The following is a 22,289-nucleotide window of genomic DNA, read 5'->3' on the forward strand; positions in this document are numbered from 1 at the left end:
GGCTTCAGCTTCTGATGCTTCACCTGGTCACCATGTCCAGCCTTACCCAAACCAAATGCATGTCCCCTGCTTGGGAGAAAGACTCCCTCTTCCTTATCCCCATTAATTAATTTGCTGGGCTACAAAGCAGGCTTGGGTGCAGGTGAGAGGGACTTGATGGTTTGAGGGTTGATATGCTCTCTGCCTGTAGTGTAAAATCATGTTACACAAAGCAGTCAAACTGAGACGTTTCTACATATATGTGGGAATGGGTGAACGGAGTCCGCATAACCCAAAGCCCCTGAAGACTCTGCTGGGGAAAGCACTTAGCATAGCCTAGACTTACAGAGAAGAAGTCTCAATAGAGTGATTGCCAACATAAGATTGGCTCAACGGCATTTTATGAGAAAGTGTCTCAGCAGTTACCTGGTCTAGAAGGGCCCAGTCTGCTGTGGGCAACTCCACACCCTGTGCAGGTGGTCCTGAACGGCTAAGAAAGCCAGCTGAGCGTGAACCTGAGGAGGCCCCAAGCCGTGGCCCTCCATGGTTTCTGCTTCAAGTTCTTGCTTGAGTTCCTGCCCTATCTTTCCTCAATGGTACACTATGCCCTGGAAGTTTAAGCCAAATAAACTCTTTTCTTTCCTTAAGTTGTGCTTAGTCAGTGTTTTATCACAGCAACAGAATGCAAACTAGAACAAGCATTAAAAGACAGTGGAGAGAGGTCAGGGGACTGAGGCCCTTGAGAGCACTGCCTGCTGGTCCTGGGAAGTACTTGTCTCTCTTCTTCCCCTGAAATGAATTGCTAATCATCCAAAGTTGGGGTCTGTTTGATCAACAGGGTTTTATAGAGGATACTCTCTCTCTCTCTCTCTCTCTCTCTCTCTCTCTCTCACACACACACACACACACACACACACACACACACACACACACACACACACACACACACACACACACAGAGGTCTCCCTGAATTGATGGTTTACTTAAAGTGTCTTAGAGTTGCCTTGAAACCAGCCTCCAATGGCATTTCATAGCTACTCACACTCAGAACTAGCAAAGCCAAGCCACACTAAAGTACCTAAGAGACACACAGCCGAAGTGCTTGGGAGGGGAAAATCTGGGTGGGAGGGGTTGCCTGCTGGATTGTGTCAGGATTGGCCCTGCAGCAAGATGCACAATCTCACTGGCACCCCCAGAGAGCTGCTAACATATGAATACCTTCTGCAAACATTTAAAACTATTACTTGACTAATCTTGATCTTTTCTCTTTGGGGAGCCAGAGTCCTGTAGTCTCTACATGTTTCTAAAAATGCCTGTGTGGGGGTTGAAAGATGGGTTGTTGTAAGGAAGAGGGTTGAATGCACTTTCTACTTCCCTGGTGAAAGGGCCATCTGGTTGACCCCTCTACTTTCAGCAACTACAACAAAAACCATGAAACCACCCACTGTCGTCATGACCAGCAAGCTCTACCCCAGCCATCAGTGCAATTCCTGCTGTACCCCTGCCACTGGCCACCCCCTGTGTCATATCTTCTGATACTTTAGTCTTATGTTGCAGATGCCTTCCTTTACTGGGAGTTCATCTTTCGCTTCTGCTGGATATTGCATCTGCCATCCCTTTAGCTATGTGAAGCAAGCCTGTTATATATGTGTATCTGAAACATTCATAACTGTCTGCAGCTTAATATATGCTGTATTCAGAAAGCTGTAACCTGCCCCATCTTCCCAGCAAAAGCTAAAACCCCAACTTGCCCAGTTGGAACTGAGAGTGTAATGGAACAGGCTTCCCTTTCTTCACACACTTCTTAGTTCACTCGTTGTTGTACATAAGATGTTACTGCTTTATTATTTAGCAATGATGGTGATAAATAGTAAAGCAATAATAGCTGATCTCCTTCTGCTCTCTTAAGTTACAGCCCATGACTTGATATCATATTACAGGTATGTCAGGGCCAGGAAAAGCATATGGCTAATCAACTGTTGTCTATTATATGGACTTGGAACCATTTTATACCTTCTAATGAACATACAGTTATGAATGGAGATGAATTTTTGTGTTGTTATCTACTTTAGAGACAATCTCTATCCTACTACATCTTGGCTAATTTAACATGAGCTGAAATGACAGATGCTTTAAAATATTCTCAGAGCAAAGCATGTATAGCTATAGTACAGTCCTATGTCCTTTGTTTCTGTATAGATTTTTCTGTAGAAGTAATTATAATTACTATTCAATAGTTATATGCAGTACTTGTTACTAGATATTAATGATGCCCCACCTGTTACTCCGGGAATCCCAGTGAGGACCATAAATGATATGGTGACCCTAATCTTAAGGAAACTAGAAGTTTAGTCTCATTATTCTATAAGTCTGTTGAGTTCCTAGTTGTTCTTATGTTAACATCCTTTAGTGATATCTCCAGATCTCCCTCCCACCTGCTATCCTTGCTATAGCACACGTGCTGCTCCATGAAATGTGCTTAGCGAGTAGGATAGGTGAGCAAGCCAGGGAAGCAAGACTTGAGGAGTGCTAAAGGGTGCTCACAGAGCTGAAGAAGAAACGCCCAGCTCCCTTTAAGTGGCACACATAGAAGTTAACGCCCAGTGTATGCTTGCTAAATATTCACACAGGGTGGCTACTGGTCAAAGTCAATAGTGTGGACATAAAGAAAGGGAGAGGAGATTTGGGGCTAGCAATGTTCATCACACTTGACTGAGACCCCATGGAGACTCCATGGGGCTTTGAAAAAGAGAGTCTCAAGGCCACACTGAGTGACAACTAGTTCATGAGGATATTTTATGAGGAGGATATTTTCAACATAGCACAATGTCAGACTCATTGTAGAACCACAGTCTTCCTGACATGAGAAGGAACAGAGCAGATCCTCAGGGTGCTGTAGGAGGGAGGGCTGGAGAGGAGCTCACTCTAGGCAGTCTGAAAGCTAAAAGAGGCTTCTGCTGTGGCCCTGTGTCCTGAATAAGGTGGTAGCATTGATTGGTTGGGCCAGTCTGCCTTGTGCTCATGGGTTCTCTCTTCCTGTGGTTATTTCAGGAGCTGGTGGGGAGTAATCCTCCACAGAGAAACTGGAAAGGAATCGCCATTGCGCTGCTTGTCATCCTTGTCATCTGCTCCCTGATTGTCACCTCAGTCATCCTGCTGACCCCAGGTATGATGCCTCTCAGAACCAATCACTAACATATTACAATGAGCAGTTTTACTACGGGATAGTTTCTAAGGAGCTGTTGACTGTACAGTTTATTCTTATCAGGTTCTGGTTTTCATTATACTATTATAGGAGATAGTTAGTTTTCAATGAAAACAAATCTATCTTATATGCTTTAAATTGTTGTATAGTGTTTGACTAGATTGAAATGCCATAGATTAAAATTTACCGATGCTATTCTTCTTGAAATTAAAGTTATTGGCATTAGAAATAGTTTAATGTATCCCATGGTATTCCTGGATGTTACAGCAAGGAAGAATTAAAAAAAAATGTTCCAGCAACACATGATGACTGTGTGCCGAAAGCAAATTACTTATTAGGTAACACTGACAGAGTTAAATACTGATAGGGCCAAAGGCAAAACTCTCTCAGGTAAGAAAGACATACAGAGTCCACAGCAGTACCTACTGTGTTCCCCTGCATTGCCTGTGAGTGGCTGAGATAGAAGTGGAGCATGAGATGGACCTCCTAGAGTAGTGTTAGATGAACCATGTGGAAGGTGTCACAGGACAACGCAGGGGACATGGAGGGCAGTAAACGAGGCTTGCCCCACTCAGACCATTCTTTTAGATTATCATGAGTAGGAGCGAATCAACATCACTGCCAGCCTCCATAAGCTGACTGCACATGTGTTAGACTTCAAGGTGGAAAAGTAAGCAGATACCGCAGTGCAGGGGAAAGATTGGTACAAAATGCAAGTAGACCATTAGACCACAATGGAAGTAAAACAAAATTAATATCTTTATTAAAAGGTAGCAGACATTACTCAGGAAAAATAACTGCAGACCAGTGTTGCTTGTGAGGAAAGATGCACAAAAAGCTAGTAGTGAACTGAATGCAGAAACATAAAGGTGTTATGAAGGCTGGACCAACAGCTCTGCACAGATGAGTTCAGCTCTCAACACCCACATTAGGTGTCACACAGCCACTTGTAACTCTAGCTACCAGGGCTCTGATGCCCTCTCTGGCCTCTGCAGCCAGAGACACAAACACATATAACTAAATAAACAAGTAAATATATAACTTATAGATACATAGATAGATACATACATAGATACATACATAGATAGATACATAGATAGATAGATAGATAGATAGATAGATAGATAGATAGATAGATAGATAGATAACAAAATCTTTATGATATATTACATACCATGGTCAAGTGGGATTTATCCTAATTCAGAAATATTAAGTCAACATACAGAAGTCATTGAGATACACATGTGTTAACAGAATAACACAGAAACTCACAGATCACATAAACACCCAAAATGCATCAGTGTCACAGACTGTGAGCATAGGTCAGAGGCCACTGTGTGGGAGAGCTGTTCTGTGCTCCTGTGTCCAGTGAATGAGCTATCTCATTGGCCTTCACTGGCTTGATTGTATCTTTTTTCTAAATTTAATTTTATTTTTAATTATAATTAATTTTATTTTCACTGTGTTTGTGTTTCTGTGTGTAGGTTTGGGCTTGTATGTGTAGGTGCCTTCAAAGGCCAGGAGAGATGCTGGGAACCAAAGTGCAGGCCTCTGGGAGAGTAGCACAGACTCTTAACCACTGATCAAATGCTCCATGCCCTGTGACAGGATCTGCTAACACACAAAAGGCTTTAATTTTGACAAAATTCTAATTCCTCTTTGGTTATTAATATGCTAGTGTTTATAGCTAAGGAAGTGTTTTTAATCTAAGGTCATGAAGGTTTATTCCTGTTGTCCTAAGAATGTTAACAGTTTTAAGTTTTGTATTTAGATCCTTTGTGTAGTGGTGTAAAGTAAGAAACTGACTTTCCTGGCGTGTGAGCGTGCAGCTCTATCAGCCTTGTTTGTTGAATATCCCATCCCCGTAGTGTAGTGGTAGCTCCTTTGTGACTGTGGACTTAGTTCAGAACTGTTTTAATCCACTGGTCTACATGTCTGCAGATGTACCCATACCACAGCATATTAACAACTGTAATTTTATGCTCTTTTAAAACTGTGAGGTCTATGTCTTTTCAATGCTTGCTCTTAATATTGTATTGACTTCCCCATATTGCTGTAAGAATTCAAAACACACTTTGGTAGTAAAATTACTTTCCTGTTGCTGTGGTAAAACACCATGTCCACGACAACTTACAGAAGAATGTTTATGGTTGCAGAGGGTTGGTGCTCATTATGTCAGGGCAGAGACAGCAGGCACAGTGGGAGAGAGGAATGCTGGGAAGCAGCCATCTCAGCACAAAACAGAGAGAGAGAAGAAGAAATGACAAGTCTTTTAGATCTCAAAGCCCGCATATATTGTTATACCTCTTCCAAAAAGGTCACACCTCTTAAGCCTTCCAAAACAGAGCCACCAGGCAGGGACAATGTGGTCATCATACACACCAGCCTATGCCTCCATCCTCATTCAGGCCACCACAGTAAACTCTCATGTGCTGCGAAAGCTTACTGAAAGCAGACTCTGAGAGCAAGAGGGTTTTCCCTTATCTCCTTTGTCAAGTCTACTTCCCCGAGAATTAAGAACTCTCAGTTAAAATGATGGATAGCTATTTTAAAAAAGCATGTGATATCATCCCTTCCCTTGTTTTGTGAGTGCTGCTTCTGGGCGGATGCATGCAGCAGGGGAATAGAGCAACTGCAGAGACTTAATGAAAAGAAGAGAACTAGGGCTCCCTCTGGACCCAGGGAGCATGGGTTTGTCTTTGCTTTTCCTTAAGCAGAACTGTGATTGCAAAAAAAAAAAGAAAGAAAGAAAGAAAGAAAGAAAGAAAGAAAGAAAGAAAGAAGGAAGGAAGGAAGGAAGGAAGGAAGGAAGGAAGGAAGGAAGGAAGGAAGGAAGGAAGGAAGGAAAGAAAGAAAGAAAGAAAGAAAGAAAGAAAGAAAGAAAGAAAGAAAGAAAGAAAGAAAGAAAGAGAAAAAAGAATTACCCTTACAGTTTTCGTCCTGTGGTCATGTCATACTTCCTTGGGACTTAGAATGAGGTCATAGTTTTCAGAGATTCTCCTGCCTGAAATCCCCCACCATTCAAGAGTGGAATGTGGTGGGTGGAGATGGCTAGTAGCAATAAAGTCATAGTACATGGGGCAATGAATATCCCCTATCAGCTAACCCTGATGGAACTTTAAATCACTTCCATTCCATAAAAACAACCGCACTGCAGCCCTCTCTACTCTCACTAAATAGCACAGTCACCGCAGAGATTCTGTCCAGTGATGACACCAGCTGTCAGGACAGCATTCTGTAGGAGGCAGTGGGTGCCTCGGGTGAGTCTGGATTCCAAGAAGGCTTTGAAAGGGGCAGCTTCCTTTACTCTTTTATTGGAATAAGCATATGGCTGAGCCTTGTCTACCCATTGCTTCTGGAGACATTCATGGGGGGCTATCTGTTTCTCTAGGTTGTACTGCTGAGGAACTGTGTCTTGGGATGGAGAGGACTAAGGAACCTGGATGCTTACCCCCAAGAGCTATGCTACAGGCCCTCTTGGCTTGGCCTTTCTGTTTCATTTACTGGAGCAAAGCAGCAGCTTTTGTCTTGACAAGCAAAATTTTGCCAGGTGTTCTACCTGTACTGCCCTAGAGTGTCCCCAGATCCCCTCAGATGCAGAATGTCCTCCAAAGCACCCACAGAGCTAATTTTCTCTTCCTTCCAACATTAATAATCCCATTAGGAGCCACGACTGCTGTGATAAGCACTGAGTTAATGTAGAAAATATAGTTATTGTGTTCTCCTTTGAGCTAAAAGCTAGTAAGGAAGGTGTCCCAAGCACTGCTATCAGTAAGCAAAACTAAACCCAGAGAGAATGGTGGGGCAGAGCCCAGGCACAGTAGGGAAGAAGGTTACAGTGCAAAGTCCTCAGAGGAGTGGCCACACACTGGGGACATATGTACATATGTCTTGGGCACAGCCCTGCGGTATTGCCCATACCCCACTCCAGCATTGCCTTCATCTTGGTAAAGAAAACTTCTAAAGTGAGTGTTTTCCAAGCACTTATGGATTCTAACCTTGTGTTCTGGAAACTCAGAGACTAGAACATGCTCATGGCCATACTCAGCTCTGGACTCATTTGCTTTGTGGCCATTTCCAGTGCTCACAACCCAGCTCCAACTTGGCGAGCAGGATCTGGTAGGAGGGTGTGCTCTGGGGCTGTGGGGTTCTGGAAGATTCTCTCAATAATTGTGACAAACAAGGTACCTTGCTCTGTGGTGCAGGCTGATAATCCAATTACTCATTATCCATGTCTCTCTGAAGGGTCTTGAAGGGTACGTGTCCTTTCTGGTTGTCTCATATTTCTCCCTTGCTAGACCATGTTCTTTTCTAAATCTCTCTCCTGAATAATAGATTCAAAGTTACTTTTTTAGTTTTCTGATATTAACTGCAGTAACTATTCATCTATGATAGGCCATGCATGCCCAGCGTGTGCCATTCAGAGCAGATGCATTCCTGCATTCTGATGAGACTGACTACAAAGGACTGCACCATAAGGGGTCTGTAGACCTGATGGAGTTTTAGTCGCATTAGAATGTTCCAGAGTTTGCCTTGAATGGAATTCTGACCGGAGCTGGGCAGTAAAAAGCACTAAACACACTGAATACTTCAGAGAAGCCTGAGGAGAAAGCCCCTGACTCTGAGGATCACATGTAATGAAGACTGGCTTCAAGGCCAGGGTTTGCTCACATTTCCAGGAGTAAAGATCAACTAGTATTTGAAAGCATGAACATGATGTGCAGATTGCTTATGTTGGAATGTCACCACAATTCTGTTTAAATGCAGGGCTGTGACCAACTGTCTTGAGTGAGCAACCAATGAGAAAAGATGGACCCACTGGAAATAGGAGTAAGCCCAGGAGGCCACTGAGAACCATCACTGGCATGCATGTCACTCGGTGATAGCTGGCTTGGGAAACAAGGGGGCCCACAGTGAATGGTTAGTCAGGTGCAAAGACCTTGAAGGGTGCCTGTGTAACAGGATGGGGGGTGGGCAGTAATGGACACCAGGCCTGAGCTCTGAGATTAGATGCTGATTCCTCCCACTGTGTCCCAGAGGTCTCCATCACAACCATTTCTAGAAGCTGACAAACGCTTTGTCATCCTGTCCATGGGAGGAAAGAGAAGGTAGACACCAACACACCCTATTTTTTGAGTGTCTGTGGACTGTAAGAGTCTTGTCCAAGACTTAGATAGTACACAAAGACAAAGAATGTTTATTCTGTAGAAAACATCTAGCATGTTGAAGTCAACCATTCTTCAAAATGATAATCCCATACAAAGGCACATAGGCCTTCTTATAGGGAACCAGGGGGAACTCTCTAGAAGGATTAGGTAATCTCTAATGTGACTGCTAGGGACCAAAGCAGTGACCTTAGTATAACTTTGATTAACAACTATATTACTTTTTCTATATTTAGAGTTAGGTTTGGTAGTTGAAAATGTCCTTGGTGGGTGTTGGAGAGGTCGCAAGGGTCAGCTTCTGATTGGCTTGTGCCAGGTGGTTTGCATTCCTGTGCATGAACATTCAGCTGCAGGATGAGATGTGGCCAGCACAGATGACCTGTCCTGGGCTGAGATATTTTCTCATTCTTATGGTTCTCTCCAGACTGTACTTTGGGAGGGGTTTATGATCTTGTTGTGGATTTTATGGTCTGTCCCTGGAGGTGATGTGTGTGGCCTTCTTTTCTAAATTAGGCCTAGTGCTGAAATGGAGAAAATGGGGTCCTTTCAGGACCATCTGTTAACCTGGACTAGCAGGTAGTTGTTCAGTAACAGGTAGGAGGACCAGAGGATCAAAAAGGAAAGTAGATAGTAGAGTTCGGGATTAGGAGGTCTTGCACAAGCTACACCTTATGCCAAACAAGTTTATCAAGAAGCCCAGCGTCTTACATACAGATTTCAGGGGAAATGAAATGTGTCAGCAGTATCACACAGGGGGATAGTCAGCAGGAGGCTAATCAAACAATGTCATGCAATGGGAACACACAGCATCCATTCCTCATATATCAAAGACAGGACATTCAGCAGCCTTGACACACGTAACCACAGTCCTTCAGTGGGAAAGAATTGGTTTTCCAGGACCCAGTGATGCAGCTCTCCCAAGACCCCAGCCCTTGGCCATTACTTGCTCTGTCAACCATAATCCTGACTTCACAGAAGGTACTATATTCTTCTCCATGCATGAAGGCCTCAGGGAAAGCTTTTAATCACCCTGGCCCCCCAAAAATCTGCCATCCTGGAGATCCATTAACAAGAATATGTATATGTGCAGTATCGGAATTGGTACTAACCTCGTCTGACTTGAAGGTGTCTGTCTTGCTCCACAGAGCAAGTCCTTGTCCGTTTCAGTAGTTCTGGTCAGCCATAGCCAGCTTGTCTCCACCCATCTCTACTGCCATCCTCAGCTGATTGACTGAGGGACTAGAGCAACCTCACATGTTATGTGACCACACAGGGAACTGAGGAGGGACACTCACCTTCCAATCACTGAAGAAATGTCCCTGGGACTAGACAGGAGGCAGATCATTTGATGAACCTGTGTCTCTTAGACTGCGGTGGTTGCTAGGTATATGGGTCTACGGATTGAGAAGAGAAGAGGCAGGCATCAGAGGAGGTAATGCTCCACATCAACAAATACAAGGGAAATCCCTAGATTTGAACTACCTAAGGACTGTGATCTGCAAGCCTTGAATCTGAATGCTTGCAGATGAAGCAGACTTGGAGGAGTTCCAATCGAAGAATTGGTTTATGCAGCCATTCACCACCTTTTTGTGAGTTGCAGACTCAGACTGACTGAGCAATGGATTCTTGGGAGCATCTTTGAGTCTCTCTTTTGACTTCTCCTCATTAACTCTAGAAGGACTGTCTGGTAGAGGTTGCTTGTTTATAGAACCCTTGCTCTAAAGGCCCATTTTCCTTAAAGATGACAACACACACTTGTTACTCATATGTGCGTTAAGGCCACAAGCCAAGGCAAATGCAATGTGTGTTTATTTGTAAAGGCTTGTCAGTCCTTGCTCCATTATACTCTGATTTTAAAGACACATAACCCTGAAAGAGTGAATCTTACTATGGTGCTCCCTGTTTTCTCTGGAGTCTGTCACCAAGAAAGCATATTGGAAAATTATAAACTAATGAATTATAAACTAATGTGACACACATCCAGGACAATGCTTTCCAAGGGACTTGCTGATATATTGGGTGGTGGTTTAGTGAGCAGTCACCAAAACAAGTATTAAGGAGACTAGATCAGTACTAGTTCATGCTAAGAGAGCTAAGGAGAAATGGGCCACAGTGAACCAGTCAGGTCAGAGAACAGAGATGGCTCAGGCTGAAATGGGCACTGCCTTTTTTATAATCAGAACTATTGCCTTCAACACTACTGGACCCAGCAGCTGTGACTTCTGCAAGAGTCAAGGTGTGCTTGAACTTTCTCATATCATGGGATCACATTCACAAGTCCTGGTCCTCTCTGAAGAAAGCCTAAAACAATCACCAAGTTTGTTAACTCATCGTATATAGATGGATTCTTTTTCATTAAATACATTTATTTAATTTTATGTGGATGTGTGGATGTGCCTGAGTGTGTGTGTGTGTGTGTGTGTGTGTGTGTGTGTGTGTGTGTGTGTGTGTACACACCATGTGCATGCGATATCTACAGAAATTGGGAGAGGGCATCAGATTTCCCTGGAGTTGAAGTTACAGGTGGTTGTGAGCCACCTTGTAAGTGTTGGAAATCAAACCTGCGTCTTTTGCAAGAACACCAAGTACTCAGTCTCTAAGCAATGGCTGCAGACCACGTGCCCAGATTTCTAATATCCTTCTCAATTCGGTATATTACTATACATGCAAAGGGACTCCTAAAGTCCTAGCCAATTGCAAATGGAACACCAGGCTAGACAGTCTTCGTAAAGATCTTCACATTCAAACCTCTCAAAAATAGGGTTACCCTGGGGTAGCCCACTGTTTCTAAGCACATGGACAGAGTTGACAGAGACAGAAAAAGAGAGATCCATGTCCTCAGAAGGCAAGGGCAAGCATGATGCTTCATTGGCTCAAGAATCTCTGGAAGGAAGCTGAAGACCAGAGCAGATATTTCTTCAGAGCTCTCGGGATGCAATTCTGCTGGCTAATGCAGTCCAGTGAGACAGCCTTTGCCCCCAGTATTGTGAGAAACTAGTGTTCTGCCCCATGACCACCAGCAGCACTAGGCTGTAGGGCTTTGGTGTGCTCACAGGAGAATGCCTATTTCAGGGTGACAGGGATACCCATGCACACTCCGCAAGCTTGGGAGAAGTCGTAGCTAGAGAGAACTGTGCAGCCAGGCTGAGAGAAGGAAGAACCCAACTCCACACACCTCTCCTTCCATTCTTCCCATCAACGCCACAGAAATAAAGCCCTGGCCTTCATAGCACTCATTTTGGCTAGGATTTTGGTTCTTGTTCATCTTTGAGAAAAGAATAGAAATATGTTCAGCCTAATGTTTTTCCCAAAGACTGAGTTTTCGCTTTTATTTCTCCTGACATATGCTCAATAGACATTAGCTTCATGTACAATCTGAATTAAGTTAACAGAAATGGCAGTTAAATGGAGAATAATCAACAAAGCCAGCAAAATTCTGAATTAAAATGTACTGTTCACAGAACCGATAATGCTTTCTAGAGCCAAGGGTCATCTTGGGGTACATGTGGAGCACCGTGTGGCTACCCTTGTTACTCTTGCTGAGGGTTAACCACCCAGCCCTCTCTGTTGGGAACCGTGCATACCTGGGTCATGCTGCTGCGTGTGCTGTTAGGAAGGTTCAGGTGGCTCACTTGGTGTGGATGAATCAGTTAGGCACATATTGGCTGAGGCCTTACGTTTAGGTGAGGATACCAGCTATGGCCACCATACCTGTAGTATTTATATCTCAATCGTTGCTGCCACAGAACACATGACAAAAGCAATTTGAGAAAGATGTGGTTGGGAAGGCCTGGAACAGAAGAATGTGGCAGCTGGTCAGGAATCAGAGAGAGATGAACACTGGTGCTCACATATTCAGTCCAGGACCACAGCCCTTGGTATTGCCACCCACTTGAAGAATTAATTAACCTAATCTACAAGCTCCCAGACATTCTCAGAGGCTTGTTTCCATGGTGATCCTAAAGTCTATCAGTATGACAATCAAGAATATCCATCAGATGACTTTATTAATACTCACTGTTTTCAAGAATATATATTTTTAAAAATCAGTAGAAAAGTAATGAATTAACAAAAATCACCATGATAATCTATTTCTCCTATGGTTAAATCCAGCTCCCAGACTTTGTTTCTCTCTGTTCTTGGCTTTAGTCTTCACCCACGCCACTCTTCATGTTATGTTTACTGCCCAGTGCTCATGGGCTGCCATCATGAAAATCAGTTGCCTCATGCACATCGCCTACCTTTTCTTTGTTCAACAATATTAATTAAGGTCTCAATTCCCTTCTTACATAGCAATATGCAAACATGATATGTCCAGTCATCTTCAATGTATCCTTTGCCTCTTGGGAAATTCTCATGTCTGAAAGTCCACTCCAGCATGGACACATACTCCAGCATGGGCAATGACTTAGGCTTTTATTGCTATGAATAGACACCATGACCAAGGCAACACATATAAGGACAACGTTTAATTGGGGCTAGCATGTTCAGGGGTTCAGTCCATTATCATCAAGGTGGAAACATGGCAGCATCCAGGCAGGCATCATGCAGGAGGAGGGTTCTACATTTTGTTCCAAAGGCAAAGGGGGGAAGACTGACTTCCAGGCAGCTAGGACAAGGGTCTTAAACCCCACACCCACAGTGACACACCTACTCTAACAAGGGCATACCTCCTAATGGTGCCACTCCCTGGGCCAAGCATATACAAACCATCACAGGCACATACTCCAGCATGGGCACATAATCCCCCATGGCCATATACTCCACCATGGGTACATGCTCTACCACCCCTGCCCTGCTTCCCAGACTTACTTTCAGCTATGAAACATTTCAAATCTCTTTATCAAAGTCTCCAATGACATGGTAACAGGATTTCTTATTAAGTGGGCAATATTAATAACACACCAAATGAATTTATACTCTCACATTTCCCTTAAAGAATTTGGAAGTATGGTTGCAGCCATAAATAAGAAAGCTATAGCATGACATGAAACAATTTGACAAAGCACTCAAGTTTAATATAGTCTCATTTCCTCAGATATACTAAGAGCTACAACTAACTTCTTGTTACTTGGACCCGGGATCCTTAAGCAAACCGTTTTCTTTGTAGTTCTGTTGAGTTCTTTCTACAAGACCAGAAGAGTAGACATTGCTTACAAGGAATATGCTGAGTGCAAAACCAAGCTAGGAAGAGTACACCACCCAGCATCTCCCTTTAAATGTTGTACTTTTGTGTGCTGGTCAACAGAAATTTAGAGATAGTTACAGTCTTGTTGATTGAGTCACACTACTGTGACAAAATGCACTAACTCATGGGTAATGGCTAATAGGATTTTATTTTCTGATACTATTGGAAGTGAAAAATCTAATGTCATAGTGCAGCTGGGGTTCTTTTCTGGTGGGGTCTCCCTTTGTCCTGCTGATGGGAGCTTTTTTGCTATAGCTTCATGCCATACCCCCTACCGTGTGTGTGTGTGTGTGTGTGTGTGTGTGTGTGTGTGTGTGTGTGTGTGTGTGTTGAGGAGCACATATAAAAAGAAAGCTCTTCTTCTGTCTCTGTCCTCAGATATAGTTACCTCAATGTTTATGGCCCCAACCAATACATTGTGGATTGTACAAAATTCCATAAAAACAATTGCACATGGGTGTCTTTGATGGCCTTAGACACTAACACAGTCTGCCTTCTGGCCTTCAAAGACTGATACCCACCCTAATAATAAGGGCTAGACATTTCACCCTCTGAGGACTTGACTTTGGGCCCCAGATCCCACATGGAAAAGCTGGGTAGTGTGGCATGTGCTTGTATCCGAAGAACTGGGGAGGTGAACACAGGAGGAGTTTGCTGGGCATAGAGCCTGGATTAATCTGTGGACTCCAGGCTAGTAAGAGTTCCCACTTCTATTTTTAAAGGTTGCCTTTTATTTTATTTCAAATTATGCATGTGTATGTGGGGGGCAGGGAGGCGATAAATGCTCATATGGTGAGGGAATTAGATTCCTACAAATGAGGGAATCAGATTCCCTAAAGGTACAGTTACAGGTGGTTGAGAGCCACATAACTTGGGGTGCTGGAGCCAAACTCAGATTCTTAGCAATAATCTTTTTATTATTATTATTATTATTAACTTGAGTATTTCTTATTTACATTTCGAGTGTTATTCCATTTCCCAGTTTACGGGCTAACATCCCCTAACCCCTCCCCCTCCCCTTCCCCCTCCCCATCCTCCCCCCATTGCTGCCCTCCCCCCAACAATCACATTCACTGGGGGTTCAGTCTTAGCAGGACCCAGGGCTTCCCCTTCCACTGGTGCTCTTACTAGGATATTCAATGCTACCTATGAGGTCAGAGTCCAGGGTCAGTCCATGTATAGTCTTTAGGTAGTGGCTTAGTCCCTGGAAGCTCTGGTTGGTTGGCATTGTTGTTCATAAGGGGTCTCCAGCCCCTTCAAGCTCTTCCAGTTCTTTCTCTGATTCCTTCCACGGGGGTCCTGTTCTCAGTTCAGTGGTTTGCTGCTGGCATTCGCCTCTGTATTTTCTTAGCAATAATCTTAACTGCTGAGCTATTGCTCCAACTCAAAGAGAGCATACTTCAATGAAAGAGGCTAGTCTACAAATGTGTGCAGACAAATGTGGATGCGTACGCGCGCGCGCGCGCACACACACACACACACACACACACACACAATGGGGATGCTATACATGGTTGTTCACTGCAGTATAGACAAGAATGGGAAGAGATGCCTTCTGATGATTTTAAGTTTCTTTTAAGGGCAGAGAAAGGGCTTTGAAATCACAGTGACAATTTCACAGACACAGGACTGAATGCATTGAGCAGAACCTTGGCCAAGGGAACTGACATGTGAATTTTATGTTATGTTTAAATAAAACCATTTATTCTAATCAATATGCACTTCAATAAAAGAGGAATAGTGAACACACACACATTTAACCTGTGTGTATGTGACAAGATGAAGTCTTCAGGCTTAGTAGTCACAACTCATTAAAGGACAAAGGTCAATAAATAGATTTTAAAGTTTTTATTTATCTTAAATATATAGAGAAATGGACTGAACGGTCTGAAGAGGGGTTGGATACTTTCGATGGATTGAATTCAGAAGCTATATGAACAGTAAATGAAAATTTCTTGTTTTATGATCATGCATAAGAAAACTGAAGGCTTATACAGGTATTTTAATTAAAAAGTACAGTGTATAAAATTCTATTATGCTGCTAGTTTTCATAGGTGGCTATGAAGATATGAACTTTTAGGCTAAGTTACCATTTGTGGAATTTTTTTTTTTATTAACTTGAGTATTTCTTATATACATTTCGAGTGTTATTCCCTTTCCCGGTTTCTGGGCAAACATCCCCCTCCCCCCTCCCCTTCCTTATGGGTGTTCCCCTCCCCACCCTCCCCCCATTGCCGCCCTCCCCCCAACAATCACGTTCACTGGGGGTTCAGTCTTAGCAGGACCAAGGGTTTCCCCTTCCACTGGTGATCTTACTAGGATATTCATTGCTACCTATGAGGTCAGAGTCCAGGGTCAGTCCATGTATAGTCTTTAGGTAGTGGCTTAGTCCCTGGAAGCTCTGGTTGCTTGGCATTGTTGTACATATGGGGTCTCGAGCCCCTTCAAGCTCTTCCAGTTCTTTCTCTGATTCCTTCAACGGGGGTCCGTTCTCAGTTCAGTGGTTTGCTGCTGGCATTCGCCTCTGTATTTGCTGTATTCTGGCTGTGTCTCTCAGGAGGCGAGCTACATCTGGCTCCTGTCGGTCTGCACTTCTTTGCTTCATCCATCTTGTCTAATTGGGTGGCTGTATATGTATGGGCCACATGTGGGGCAGGCTCTGAATGGGTGTTCCTTCAGTCTCTGTTTTAATCTTTGCCTCTCTTCCCTGCCAAGGGTATTCTTGTTCCCCTTTTAAAGAAGGAGTGAAGCCTTCACATTTTGATCATCCGTCTTGAGTTTCATTTGTTCTAGGCATCTAGGGTAATTCAAGCATTTGGGCTAATAGACACTTATCAATGAGTGCATACCATGTATGTCTTTCTGTGATTGGGTTAGCTCACTCAGGATGATATTTTCCAGTTCCAACCATTTGCCTACGAATTTCATAAAGTCATTGTTTTTGATAGCTGAGTAATATTCCATTGTGTAGATGTACCACATTTTCTGTATCCATTCCTCTGTTGAAGGGCATCTGGGTTCTTTCCAGCTTCTGGCTATTATAAATAAGGCTGCAATGACCATAGTGGAGCACGTGTCTTTTTTATATGTTGGGGCATCTTTTGGGTATATGCCCAAGAGAGGTATAGCTGGATCCTCAGGCAGTTCAATGTCCAATTTTCTGAGGATCCTCCAGACTGATTTCCAGAATGGTTGTACCAGTCTGCAATCCCACCAACAATGGAGGAATGTTCCTCTTTCTCCACATCCTCGCCAGCATCTGCTGTCACCTGAGTTTTTGATCTTAGCCATTCTCACTGGTGTGAGGTGAAATCTCAGGGTTGTTTTGATTTGCATTTCCCTGATGACTAAAGATGTTGAACATTTCTTTAGGTGTTTCTCAGCCATTCGGCATTCCTCAGCTGTGAATTCTTTGTTTAGCTCTGAACCCCATTTTTTAATAGGGTTATTTGTTTCCCTGCGGTCTAACTTCTTGAGTTCTTTGTATATTTTGGATATAAGGCCTCTATCTGTTGTAGGATTGGTAAACATCTTTTCCCAATCTGTTGGTTGCCGTTTTGTCCTAACCACAGTGTCCTTTGCCTTACAGAAGCTTTGCAGTTTTATGAGATCCCATTTGTCGATTCTTGATCTTAGAGCGTAAGCCATTGGTGTTTTGTTTGGAAATTTTTTCCAGTGCCCATGTGTTCCAGATGCTTCCCTAGTTTTTCTTCTATTAGTTTGAGTGTGTCTGGTTTGATGTGGAGGTCCTTGATCCACTTGGACTTAAGCTTTGTACAGGGTGATAAGCATGGATCGATCTGCATTCTTCTACATGTTGACCTCCAGTTGAACCAGCACCATTTGCTGAAAATGCTATCTTTTTTCCATTGGATGGTTTTGGCTCCTTTGTCAAAAATCAAGTGACCATAGGTGTGTGGGTTCATTTCTGGGTCTTCAATTCTATTCCATTGGTCTATCTGTCTGTCTCTGTACCAATACCATGCAGTTTTTATCACTATTGCTCTGTAATACTGCTTGAGTTCAGGGATAGTGATTCCCCTGAAGTCCTTTTATTTATTATTGAGGATAGCTTTAGCTATTCTGGGTTTTTTGTTATTCCAGATGAATTTGAAAATTGTTCTGTCTAACTCTTTGAAGAATTAGGTTGGTATTTTGATGGGGATTGCATTGAATCTGTAGATTGCTTTTGGTAAAATGGCCATTTTTACTATATTAATCCTGCCAATCCATGAGCATGGGAGATCTTTCCATCTTCTGAGGTCTTCTTCAATTTCTTTCTTCAGTGTTTTGAAGTTCTTCTTGTACAGATCTTTTACTTGCTTGGTTAAAGTCACACCGAGGTACTTTATATTATTTGGGTCTATTATGAAGGGTGTCGTTTCCCTAATTTCTTTCTCGGCTTGTTTCTCTTTTGTATAGAGGAAGGCAACTGATTTATTTGAGTTAATTTTATACCCAGCCACTTTGCTGAAGTTGTTTATGCTTTAGTAGTTCTCTGGTGGAACTTTTGGGATCACTTATATATACTATCATATCATCTGCAAATAGTGATATTTTGACTTCTTCTTTTCCGATCTGTATCCCCTTGACCTCCTTTTGTTGTCTGATTGCTCTGGCTAGAACTTCAAGAACTATATTGAATAAGTAGGGAGAGAGTGGGCAGCCTTGTCTAGTCCCTGATTTTAGTGGGATTGCTTCAAGTTTCTCTCCATTTAGTTTAATGTTAGCAACTGGTTTGCTGTATATGGCTTTTACTATGTTTAGGTATGGGCCTTGAATTCCTATTCTTTCCAGGACTTTTATCATGAAGGGGTGTTGAATTTTGTCAAATGCTTTCTCAGCATCTAATGAAATGATCATGTGGTTTTGTTCTTTCAGTTTGTTTATATAATGGATCACGTTGATGGTTTTTCGTGATATTAAACCATCCCTGCATGCCTGGGATGAAGCCTACTTGATCATGGTGGATGATTGTTTTGATGTGCTCTTGGATTGGTTTGCCAGGATTTTATTGAGTATTTTTGCGTCGATATTCATAAGGGAAATTGGTCTGAAGTTCTCTTTTTTTGTTGTGTCTTTGTGTGGTTTAGGTATAAGAGTAATTGTGGCTTCAGAGAAGGTATTCGTAGTGATCCATCTGTTTCAATTTTGTGGAATAGTTTGGATAATATTGGTATGAGGTCTTCTATGAAGGTTTGATAGAATTCTGCACTAAACCCGTCTGGACCTGGGCTCTTTTTGGTTGGGAGACCTTTAATGACTGCTTCTATTTCCTTAAGAGTTATGGGGTTGTAAACTGTGGGCATAGCCATAGACAACATACTACAGCAACACTGAGACTTGTTGAATTGACGTAAGCAAACGCAGTGGGGTGGGGAGGAAAACAAAGCTTTCTTCATTCTGAAAAGGTTGGTTGGGCATCTACAATGTGTGAGGGACCTGGGAATATGAAGTCACTGCCCCTCTCTTAAAAAGGAAAAGGAAAAAAATCCAAGTTTGCACAGAATAAATGCTCAAAGATAGTGATGGGTTCAATGCTAACTGTTGGTAGAAGAAAAGATGGTGTGACCATTATGACCCAGTCTGAAGGAAGCATCCTGCAGAGTGTTTGAAGGTAGGCTTTCCTATAGCTACCTATGGTTGTTGTAAAAATATAAAAAATATATAAAGTAAAAGGTTGTCTTTTACCCCATTAGGTCTGGCACCGTGGTGCCCCAAGATATCTGTTAGATATCTTGGCGGAAACACATCTCAACTCTTTGGCGCCCCAGTGTCTCCTGCTGCCGCACACTTTGTTAAACTCAAATCGTCACATAAAAGAACACACAACACAATAATCTTTGACCCAACTGGTAAGATATAATTGCCCACCTAAACATACAAAGCCCAGTACCATCCATCCCTTAGGAACATTAATAACAACCTGTGAATACACAGAGCTGAATCTTAATGTCAGCCTCCACTGTCCTGCCACAGCTTTTCTCCTCCTCCCTCCTCTCTCCTCCTTTCCCTTCCAGTCTCCTCCTCTTCCTTCAAACGTCTCTCCCACCCATCCTTCCTTCTCCTCCAAAGACAGGCCTCCTTCTATCCTGTACCTGCCCTCACCTGTACTTTACAAATTTAATGGGGAGAAGGTTCTAGTGAAGTCACCCTATGCTGTCCAAACCATCAGTGTCATTTCTAAGGCCACACTTCAGGAGTCTCCAACACCCAGGACTCCTATATGACAGATGTTGGGCCCCGATGTAGTGAAACACCAACTTAACACAAGGAAAGACTGAAGCCTAAGGAATTCAAACAGGAGGGAAAACAGGAAGCAGCATTTAAAAGAAGCTTAGATGAGATTAAAGAAGGCAGGACAGTCTCTCATCTTGGAAAAGCCAATCAAGAATTTTAGAGATGAAAATATACTTGATTTACACTTAAGACCTTACTTTTAATGTGTCTTAAAGCTGTGTGAGAGGCCATCGGGTACACTGAAAAATAACCAAGTCAGAGAGACAGGACTGAAGGAATCAGGCAGATATGCTCAAAGACAGAAGCCAGAGCTGTGGAGGCTGCCCGAGGGCTCAGGTACAGCTTCAGAAGCTGGGGCATGAAGGACAAGACAAGAGTGGTGTTAATTGACGGAACTTGTAATTTCTGATGTGAAGACTCATTCTTGGGCTGTAGGCGCAACAGACTCTTGCAACAGATTTGAAAAGGAATCCACCAGGGAACATCGTCTTACAGAGTATCTAAGCATAATGGAAAATCCATCTGCCTTCATCTCGAGCTGTTTCCTGCACATGCTGTCTCCTTTGCCAATAAACCATGTCCTCAAAGCACCAGGGCCTCTGGCAGTTCTTGCTGTAGCCCTTCCTAGCATGCATGCTCTTTTATTACTTGTATCTGGGCTAAACTGTTTCTTCTACAGAAAAACCTTCCCCGAATTCCTTCTTATTCCTGCTGCCCATGGGACAATCTGGCTATCTCAAGACTGTCGCACTATTATTACGGTTGTGTTCTGCTTGCTTGTTTAACTTTGCCTCCCATGTCTCCATGAGCTCCCTGCAGTTTGGCTCACCATGCCTCATGGACACGTAAGTCAGGTCATCATGTCCATCATCACCTCAGAAGTCATAGGAAGTGAATCAAACTATAAACCAATGGATTGTATAATAGCCACACTAGGGCCCAGAGACACTGCAGAGAGCAGCTACAGAAGATAGGGCTGCTGATGGGCAAAGCCAAGTTTCCTGCCTCAGTGAAACACACACTCACACACATACACTCATATATTCACATACATATACATGCACACTCACACTCGTACTCTCTCTCTCTCTCACACACACACACACACTCACACATACACTCACATACACATACATTCACACCTGTTACTTCTACCACAAACTGCCACTCTACACGTCTTTTGTATGTTTATTAAAAATGTTTAAAACAAATAAGAGTATTTTCAAGCTTAGGTATTTCATTTTATGTAAAAATGTGAATGGCCATGTATATGTATATACCCTGCAAACATGCTTGATGTCTACAGAGGCCAAAACACATCGGATTTTAAGCTGTCTTTTTCTGTGGATGCTTTAGTGGCAGACAGGAAGCCACGGGAGGGAAGGCTTGGCTTGTTTTAAGGTGTTGTGTTTGGAACCTCGATTGCTCCATACGCGATCACTGATCACGTCTCACAATAAGGACATCTTTGAATTGTATCCCTTTGCAATTTTTAAGATTTTTATTCACAGTAATCCTACTTAGTATTCAGGAAACCAGTTCATACACAAGTTCTAGGGCATTTCAGAAAGGATCCAATTAAAGCAGGGCCCCTTGTCAGTATAACGGGAGAAAGGGAGTTGATAAGCAGATCCGTGTGGTCCACGAAGGGACACAGGTCTGTAATACATATCATCAGACAAGCCAGAAGGCAGGCTCTGTCCTGAGGTCACTCTTTCTTCCATATGCAATCCCTACAGAGTCCCTTGCTTGGGTCAGACACACTATCATTTGGAAATGGAAAATTAGGACAGGCGAATGGAACCACAGAGAGTGAGCACAATCAATGATGGCCCCAAGGTGGCTCTGGAGTCAGAAATTGGCAAGAGACACAAACTTAACAACCAAACACCAGCTGCAAATGACAATGACCTGGGCAAGTTGCTTGGATGCCATGCCCAAAGCCTTAGGTTCAATCCTCTGCACCCCTGAAAAGAAACAAACAAAACACCCACAAAAATCAAAGCCACCTCATACAGAATGTGCATACAGTTAATTAGCTGAGCTCACTCCACATCATAGCTGATGAAATGACATTCCAAGTCTTTAAGGAAATCCAGTGAATTTGGCATTTTCTAGTTAAGAGGACAGGGAAGGAAGCAAGCATTCCAGGTAGACAAGGTATTTGGTATCATCTCGTATTCACACAAAGTAAGAGAAGTAGCTTGGGCGGTCTGGCCTTGGGTACCCCATGTATTCACTCAGGCCTCCTGGAGGACCTTGAACATCTTTCAGAAGCAGATAAATGGGTTTTGTGGCTCTAATGGAGATACCATCTTATGAGGGAGAGCCAAAATCCAGGGCACCTTGACCTCTGTAAACAGGATAAGAGCTGGCAGATTTTCAAGCCTTTTGCAGAGGGAACATTAACTGAGCATTTCCTCTCAGGATGGATATTAAGGTTCTCCCAGGTGTTTTCAGTCAAGATGGAGGAGTGCTGACCCGAGCATCTGCATCCAAATATTTGTGAGT

General features: G+C 43.0%; 1 protein-coding gene across 4 annotated transcripts in view; it reads left to right on the top strand.

Annotated features, from left to right (window-relative positions):
- The window catches only part of Dpp6 (dipeptidyl peptidase like 6), an 877,415-nt gene that overhangs the window by 549,085 nt on the left and 306,041 nt on the right, over window positions 1–22,289 (top strand). For all 4 annotated transcript variants that reach the window (XM_032907169.1, XM_032907171.1, XM_032907168.1 and 1 more), the window contains exon 2: window positions 3,032–3,146. In XM_032907169.1, coding sequence (XP_032763060.1) covers window positions 3,032–3,146 — 115 coding nt within the window. The remainder of the gene's footprint in view (window positions 1–3,031; window positions 3,147–22,289) is intronic.

The sequence above is a fragment of the Rattus rattus genome, chromosome 6, assembly GCF_011064425.1.
Source record: "Rattus rattus isolate New Zealand chromosome 6, Rrattus_CSIRO_v1, whole genome shotgun sequence".
Classification (NCBI taxonomy): domain Eukaryota; kingdom Metazoa; phylum Chordata; class Mammalia; order Rodentia; family Muridae; genus Rattus; species Rattus rattus.